The sequence below is a fragment of the Triticum aestivum genome, chromosome 4D (genome assembly GCF_018294505.1).
Source record: "Triticum aestivum cultivar Chinese Spring chromosome 4D, IWGSC CS RefSeq v2.1, whole genome shotgun sequence".
In the NCBI taxonomy this organism is placed as follows: Eukaryota; Viridiplantae; Streptophyta; class Magnoliopsida; order Poales; family Poaceae; genus Triticum; species Triticum aestivum.
The window spans coordinates 513,327,721-513,336,686 of record NC_057805.1 but is presented as its reverse complement, the minus strand read 5'-3'; the positions used below and the strand labels follow the sequence as shown (position 1 = coordinate 513,336,686).

At 47.6% G+C, this 8,966-nt stretch overlaps 1 protein-coding gene across 1 annotated transcript; it reads left to right on the top strand.

Annotated features, from left to right (window-relative positions):
* The first annotated feature begins 3,681 nt into the window (after positions 1-3,681).
* LOC123100765 (L-gulonolactone oxidase 2) lies at positions 3,682-6,415 on the top strand. The gene is made up of 2 exons (XM_044522646.1): positions 3,682-4,381; positions 5,177-6,415. Exons 1-2 carry the CDS (start codon positions 3,710-3,712, stop codon positions 6,245-6,247), a joined length of 1,743 nt encoding a protein of 580 aa, XP_044378581.1. The 5' UTR covers positions 3,682-3,709; the 3' UTR covers positions 6,248-6,415.
* Positions 6,416-8,966: the final 2,551 nt, after the last annotated feature.

The window sequence follows — 8,966 nt, the reverse complement described above, 5'->3', positions numbered from 1 at the left end:
CCCCCACCTATATATATGTGGGAGGGGCGCCTAGCACAAGACACAACATTGTCTTAGCCGTGTGAGGTGCCACCCTCCACCGTTTAGACCCCCGGTCATATTTTCGTAGTGCTTAGGCGAAGCCCTGCGGAGATTACACCATCACTGTCACCACGTCGTCGTGCTGCCGGAACTCATCCACTACCTCGCCGTCTTGCTGGATCAATAAGGCGTGGACGTCACCAAGCTGAACCTGTGCTGAACGCGGAGTTGCCGTACGTTCAGTACTCGATCGATTGGATCGCGAAGAAATTTTGACTACATCAAATGCGTTGTCAAATGTTTCTGCTTACGGTCTACGAGGGTACGTAGACACACTCTCCCCCTCGTTGCTATGCATCTCCATGGATAGATCTTGCGTGTGTGTAGAATTTTTTCTGTTTTCCATGCAACGTTTCCCAACAGTGGCCGCCCTACCAGCTCCTTGGTGGACCACTCATCGAACTTCAAGAACAAAGAACTGTGTGGAACCCTGCAAATCCCAAACACCATAAGACGGGCAAGGTCTTCCTTCCTCGGGAAGTTAACCTTGTACACATTGTCCTCCATATGCACTATAATCCAACGGAACTCCGCTGAAACCAGCAGTCACTCTAACGATCCTTGTCCTATCACTCTCAACCTGCGGTCGGCTGGAGTTGGCACACTGGGTCTCGACGTCCACATGTGCCCGTCTTTCCCACTAATGATCCTATACTTCATGTCTTCAAAAAGTCATTCAGTGGTTTAGACGATGCCCCATAGAAACAGATCCACACCTCCTAAAGTGGCTGCCCTACCGGCTCCTTGGTGGACCACTCGTCGAACTCTAAGGGTGTGTTTGGTTGAGGAACCAACTGTCATGGAATGGAATGGTTCCATTCCAGAGGAACGGGCCGGTTCCATTCCTGTGTTTGGTATGAGCAAAAAAGTAGAACGAGTTGGTTTCGTTCTGTTGTTTGGTTGGAAGAACGGAATGAAAAATGGAATGACATAAAATTCAAAATTTTGCCAGCATTTCATATGTATTTTTAAGAAAGACAACGTACCAAACAAGCTTGACACATAAATGATAGCACATAGAACACAAATCTCAGCAAGGTGCACATAGAACACAAATCTCAGCAACTTGCGATCCCTCATTATGCCACACAAACGAAAAAACGCAACTCTTTCAAACGTTAACATGTTTTTACACAACACATCGCTTTGACAAAAAATTTGGTTCAGATAATCAAGTCTGGTCCGATCTCTTTTATGCCTTGGCCAGTAGGTAAGATGTGATCTTCCCTTCCTTGAATCAAAAAGGATATTACACGTTAGCATATACTGCAAACACATCCTGGACAGCATTTATTTGAGTAGATATTGGATCGAAAAACAACCATGAATCAAAAGGTAACCACGAACTGAACTATCTCTCTCGGCTGGACAATCTCCATGAGTGAAAAAAGTACCAGGTGCATCATATACAAGGGGATCTGAGAGAGGCTCGTACCTTGAGGAGAGGAGAGTGTGTTGCACCTCTGCCGCCGATGTTTGCCCGCCGGAATCCCACCTAGACCTCCGCCCCGCTGCAAGAACGCTGGCATGCAGCTCCAGATCGAGAGAGGGGGGGGGGGTCTTCCGCCCGGTTCATGACTCCCCTATGGTGCTGCAGATCGAGAGAGAGGAAAGAAGAGTCTGCCATCGGCGGACTAGATCGAGGGAGGAAGAGAGACGAGGGGAAGCGGCGCACCAGGAGAGGGTGAGGCTCGATTGGGTTTGCGGGGGTGAGACGAGGGAGCTGTTCCATGTCGTCCGCTCGATTTGGAGGTTCCACTCGGTTCCGCATCTGGGCCGAATATTCGCTCTGCGGGGACGAGTTCGTCACTTTTCCATGTACCAACCAAACGCGAGAACTAGGCCCGGGAACGGGTGCGATCCATGACATTCCAGTCCATTCCAGAAACCAAACACACCCTAAGAATAAAGAACTGTCCAAATCCCTGCAAATCCCGAACACCATAAGACGGGCAAGGTCTTCCTTCCTCCGGAAGTCAACCTTGTTTACGTTGTCCTTCATATGCACCGAAACCAGTCACATGAGCTGCTGACTCACCTGCTCCTCAGAACGAACTCCACCAGTCACTCTAACGACCCCTGTCCTGTCACTCTCAACCCGCGGTCGGCTGGAGTTGGCACACTGGGTCTCGAAGAAAAGTAACATGTCGTCACATACTGCACCTTGCTTGTACACGTACATGAGCCAGCCCCTTGATCCAGCTCATGGGTCTGGCCTGTTTGAGAACCACCAAGACTACAAGTATCTGAGAGGAGGCAACGGACAGGGCATGAAGTGGATCACGGACGGCACGGCGGCTTCCTCCTTCTCCTACCTCTGGCTCTCTCTCCCTCCATCCCCTTCTCGCTACCTTGTATCCCTCCTCAATTAGCTACCTCATTTCATGTAATCCCGTGGCATTGAGAGCTTAGTGAAGCTGGATCTTAACATAGAAATCCTGTCGGAATCCTCCAAATCAAACGAGCTTTAATCGGAAGTTCTGCATCTACGGTTGAAAGTTGCTTACAAAGAGTAGTTGAATGTGAATCGACACTTTGGGACTACCACCCAAGTAAGATGAGTTGTTAAGTAACCACCTTTTTTTTTTTGAACCGGACTAACCCCATTTCCATTATTTAGAACGGAAATACATCAGTCTGAAACAGAGAGGTGTCTAAGAACAGGGAAAAGGAAAAAGCGAGTTCAACGCACTACTAGAAAACCCACCGCATTCGCCCTCCGTCGAAATGAGTGCTATGAGTTGTTAATTAACCACCTATGAGTTGACTTGCAGTCTGTCATCGCCGGCCGCATGTGGCAAATCTTGCTCGTGATTCTTTTCTTAATTATAGGCCATCGCAATATCCGTGACTAGCTGAAGAATAATCCATCTAAAGAGGGAGTATAAGCAAGCGGGGAATTAATAAATGTCTTGGCCACTGTTATTATACTCGCCCGCGCGCTGCTTGCTTTTGCATTCAAAATCTCATCCTAAAACCTAATATAATCATAATTTGCTGCTGGACCGATCCTCTTGTAGGAGAGCAATAATGCGAGCGTATTTTACACTCTTGGCCTAAAATGTTTTGAATTATGAATAAATAAAATACTCTAAAAGAAAGTATGGTTTTTTTTTTGAAAGATGCTGTTGGGCCTGGTGTGCTAGCTAGGATATCGATAACGTGTTGCCTTTTACTGGCTGCCCCCATATGGCATATCCACGGTAATGGCCTAGGATAAAACATGCGACTTGTAATGTGGCATCAAGATAATACATTTACGATGAGCGTATGCCCGACCTCTGCTGCATAGCTCATCTCATATGCACACAACATTTACGCGTGCAGTACAAGGCGAAGCACGCACGCACGCACCCACTGTAGACAGCAAATCTTGGTCGATCTAATCATGTGCGTATGTACGTTCGTGATCAACCCATTGACTTTGCACGTAGAGGTGGTGTTCCACTAGGAGACGATCGATCGAGAACATGCCTAGCTACTGTAGTTTAACAAGTTCGGAATGTGCTAGCTGTAAACCATGCCGCGAGCTTGACCTACTAGCTATATAGCTAGCCAGTCAGCCAGCCAGCATTCAACACATTATTAGTTGTTGCAAGGACTAGCTAGCTAGCAAGCGCGCCGAGCAATGGAAGGTGGCCGGGTGCTTATGGTTCTCCTCCTGTGGCTCTTGGTCAGCCTCGCTGGCTCCAGCCCTCCGCCGGAGCCAGTGGTCTGTGACTATGCCTATGGCACGTCCGGCTGCACTGTCTCCAACGCGTACGGCTCCTTCCCTGACCACACCGTCTGCCGCGCGGCCGACGCCACCTTCCCGCGCACCGAGGAGGAGCTTGTCGCAGCCGTGGCAGCCGCGGCGGCTGCCAAGCGCAAGGTGAAGGTGGCCACCAAGCACTCCCACAGCTTCCCCAAGCTGGCCTGCCCCGGCGGGAACGACGGCGCCATCATCAGCACGGCGCGGCTCAACAGGACAGTGAGCGTCGACGCCGCCAAGGGGCTGATGACGGTGGAGAGCGGCATGGTGCTCCGGGACCTCATACAAGCGGCCGCCCAAGCTGGGCTTGCGCTGCCGCACTCGCCCTACTGGTCAGGCCTCACCATCGGGGGCCTGCTGGCCACGGGCGCGCACGGCAGTTCGCTCAAGGGTAAGGGCGGCGCTGTGCATGAGTACGTGGTCGGGATGAGGATCGTCACGCCGGCGCCCGCCAGCCAAGGGTTCGCGGTGGTACGGGAGCTCCGTGCCCACGATCCTGACCTGGACGCGGCCAAGGTCTCCCTCGGCGTCCTTGGCGTCGTTTCCCAGGTAGGTACTCTACGTACGTGGCCCAAGAAATTCCTTTGCACCACGGACTCCCTCCGGTTTTTTAGTCTGCATATAAATTTTGTTCAAAGACAAACTAACTCTAGTTTGAACAAACTTAAAGAAAAGTATCAACATTCACAATATCAAATCAAAATTGTTAGATTTATTATGAAATATGGTTTCATAGTATATATATTTGATATTGTAGGTGTTGATATTTTTAATATAAATTTGGTTAAACTTTGCAAAATTTAACTTAACACAAGTTTAATACGCGGAGTAAAAATGACATGAGGGAGAACTATACAAGTACAGTGCTAGGGATTTTTAAGAACTTTTAAGTAGAAGAGATAGGATTCCCGTGCAAGCCCACACGTCTTGAGCAATTACGCAGCCAAGGAGGATGTGCTAAGGGCCAATTCTTTTGCTAGCTTTTTTAGGCTTTCAGAATAAGTTGTCCCCTACCCAGCTTATTCTAGAAGCCCAAACAAAATTATCTTTTTGGAAGCCTACTAGTCAAGTCTTAACTACTAGGCTTCTAAAAAGATAAATTTGGTTGGGCTTCTATAATAAGCTAGGTATGGGGCGGCTTATTCTAGAAGCCACTAAAAGAATTGGCCCTAAATCGTCTCGAAGAGCTGGTACGTTGTACAAAAGGTACTGGTGAGACGACGCCGTACGGGAAAGGGCGATCTTTCCACATACAGTGCCTATAGTTTTCTTTTTTTTTTAAGTCAAACTTCTCAATTTTTAACCAAATTCATAGATAATTTTTTTAATGACGCATATGTGCAGGTTACGCTGGCCTTGCAGCCCATGTTCAAGCGGTCAGTGACGTTTGTGACGTGCGACGACTCGGACCTGGCGGAGCAGGCCACCAAGTGGGGCAACCTCCATGAATTCGGCGACATGGCGTGGCTGCCCGAGCAGCGCAAGGTGATTTACCGTAAGGATGACCGTGTGGCCATCACGTCGGCAGGTGATGGCCTCAACAACTACATAGCCTTCCGCTCCAACCCAACGGCAGCGCTCATGGCCGCCAGAGTCACGGAGGAGCTTCTTGAGAAGAACGCCAGCGCCATCGCCCGATGCAAGGCAGCACACAAGATGGTATCATCGTTTGAGACAGTGGCGTACGGCTTCACCAACAACGGTCACCTGTTCACGGGGTACCCGGTGGTGGGGTTCCAGCACCGCATCCAAGCGTCCGGCGCGTGTGTCGGCAGCCCAGAAGACATGCTCCTTACCTCGTGCCCGTGGGACCCACGCACTCGGGGACTCCACTTCTACTCCAATGCATATAGCATCGCACTCTCCAAGGTGTCAGCGTTCATTGCCGACATGAAGCAGCTCCGCGAGCGCAACCCACTGGCCTTTTGCGGAATCGACGCCAAAATGGGTATGCTCCTCCGCTACGTGAAGGCATCTTCCGCCTATCTCGGCAAGTCGGAAGACTCGATCGACTTTGATATAACATACTACCGGAGTTACACCAGAGGCGAGCCCAGCCCGCATTCTGACGTGCTGGACGAGCTTCAACAGATGGCGCTACGCAAGTACGGAGCCATCCCCCATTGGGGCAAGAACCGCAACTTTGCGTTTGAAGGCGCCATTGACAAGTACCCCAAGGCCGACAAGTTCCTGGAGGTAAAGGGCAGGTATGACCCCGATGGGATTTTCTCTAGCGAATGGAGTGACCAGGTTCTCGGTATTAGTGGGAGCCCAATCATTGTCGAGAAGGGTTGCGCCATTGAGGGGCTTTGCATCTGCTCCGAGCACTTGCATTGTGCACCTGAGAAGGGCTACTACTGCCGCCCGGGGAAGGTGTACACGGAGGCAAGGGTCTGCTCATTCCAACCTATCTGATGTGTTTACATGGCAGCTTTAAATTATTCTGTCGTGTGCCCTTTATACTTTTTCCAACATGATGCTTTTGCTTTCCAGGCCCGTGTGGTGACAAAAAAACTGTGTCCTATGCGATGTTGTTTCTTCATCGAGATGGCCGTGGTGACCCAAAAAAAATGTTTTCCCTTCTGTTTATGTTTCACTCTACGGGTTTGCTAATTCTAATTCTTGTCTGCATGAGAATTAACAAAGTTACATCTAACTTCTGCATCAATTGATTAGTGACAGAAGGAAAATAATAGAAAAAATCACTAGTGCATGCGAGTCCAACGTAAATGGTTAAAACCCCCTTAAATGCACAAAAAGAACCATACTTAAATCCAAAAAGTCATCGTTTCAACAACCTCACGTCAAGGATCTTGATTTGGAGCAGCAAATTATGTTCAATGGAAACTTAGAGCATGGTTACAGTATAGTCAGTTGTTGGCTATATATTGTTTTTTTTTTTTGATAAAGGACTTTTCATTGAATAGATATATCGAGGTGATACAATCGTATTGAAAGAAAGCCCGACCTCTGCATAGCTAGATGCACACAGCCAAAAAGTCCAGAGCACCCTAAAAAAAATCGATACAATGCCAAGCAATAAATCGTGTCCAGCCTAAGAAGCGGTAGACCCTATCCGTAAATCACACCGCCATCCATGTGGGTAGAAAACCTCCCTGGCCGTATGCTCCAGCCGTGTAGACGCCATCATAAAAAGGTCCCTGTCCTCCGGCTTCTGCAGGATAGACCACGTACGGAGCCATCGTGTACAAACATGGATAACCTGCATAGGAGATGAGACACATTTATTGTTAAAAACCACATCATTCCTGGTAAGCCACATTGCCCAGCATAAGGCCGCCGCTCCCACAAGAATATGAGCAGAAAATTGTTTATCAATACTCCGCAACCAGTTGCCGAACATATTCCGTGCACTACGTGGTGGGTATCAATTCAAAACTACTTGGACCATGGCCCAAACTGTCCGAGCGAACTTACACTCGAAAAATAAGTGTTTGATAGTCTCGTCATGTTGGCAAAAGACACATGTCTTGAAACCATGCCAGTTTCGTCGTGCCAGGTTATCTCTAGTTAGGATGACTCCTTTGTTTAGAAACCAGAGGAAAATCTTCACTCTTAGAGGAATTTTTAGCTTCCACAATTTCCTATTATCAACTGGAACATCACAATGAACCATTGCATCATACATGGATTTGACCGAAAATTTGCCATTCTGATGCAAGTTCCATCGAAAAGTGTCCGGCTCATCTGAAAGTTGAATGTCCTCCAGGCGAGTGAGTAATTCATTCCATGCTGCCAGACGAGTGCCCAAAAGATCCCTACGAAAAGAAATAGCGGGGTTTTCTTGTCCGAAGACTTGTTTGATCCTGACGAATTTATGTCTAACAATCCGGTACAAGCTCGGATATTGCTGAAGAAATATGCCCTAGAGGCAATAATAAAGTCGTTATTTATATTTTCTTATATCATGATAAATGTTTATTATTCATGCTAGAATTGTATTAACCGGAAACTTAGTACATGTGTGAATATATAGACAAACAGAGTGTCACTAGTATGCCTCTACTTGACTAGCTCGTTGAATCAAAGATGGTTAAGTTTCCTAGCCATAGACATGAGTTGTCATTTGATTAACGAGATCACATCATTAGAGAATGATGTGATTGACTTGACCCATTCCGTTAGCTTAGCATTCAATCGTTTAGTATATGTTATTACTTTCTTCATGACTTATACATGTTCCTATGACTATGAGATTAAGCAACTCCCGAATACCGGAGGAACACTTTGTGTGCTACTGAAAGTGCGTTATATCGACTAGAGGGGGGTGAATAGGCGATTTTTATGAATTCTTCACTGAGGAATTTGCCAGTGAGGAAATTCCTTAGCGAAGAACTACTTGCAGCGGAATAAGTACTCAAAAGTATGCATAGCAGAACACAAGCATGGTCATCATGATAAAATGAAGACAAGCACAGAGTACAAAAGCATAAACACAGGATAGCACAGGATGAAGACAAACAGACTGAAGAAGTTGAACTGAGGAAATTGAGAAAGCCTTCAGTCAAAGTCTTCAAACACAGATATGAACAAGTGCACAACACAGTTATGAGGAAATGAAAGAGTTGAGGAAATAGAACCAGTAAGCTTGGTGAAGACAATGATTTGGTAGACCGGTTTCAACTGCTGTCTCAGTCGTACGTCTGGTTGGAGCGGCTAGGTATTTAAACCTGAGGACACACAGTCCTCACCGTATTCTCCTTGAGCTAAGGTCACACTGACCTCGCCCAATCACTCGTGGTAAGTCTTCAGGTGACTCCCAAACCTTCATAGACTCGGTCACTCGGTGATCCACAATTTCCTTTTGGATGCTATAGACCATGACGCCTAACCGTCTGGAAGAAGCACAGTCTTCGAAGGTAACAAGCGTCGGATCCACACAGGATCAATCTCTTCAGTGATGCTCAATCACTTTGGGTTTGTGGGTGTTTGGGTTTGGGTTTTCCTCACTTGATGATTTTCGCTCAAAGTCCTCGGAGGATGGGATGCTCTCAAATGACAAGTGTCAGTTTCTCTCGGAGCAGCCAACCAGCTAGTGGTTGTAGGGGGCGGCTATTTATAGCCTAGGGAGCAGCCCGACATGATAAGACATAAATGCCCTTCAATGATATGA

Bases quoted from the DNA above. Each gene is read 5' to 3' on its own strand.
- LOC123100765 (XM_044522646.1), top strand. From the start codon at position 3,710: ATGGAAGGTGGCCGGGTGCTTATGGTTCTCCTCCTGTGGCTCTTGGTC. The intron at 4,382-5,176 runs GTAGGTACTCTA...GCATATGTGCAG, and splicing joins TCCTTGGCGTCGTTTCCCAG to GTTACGCTGGCCTTGCAGCC.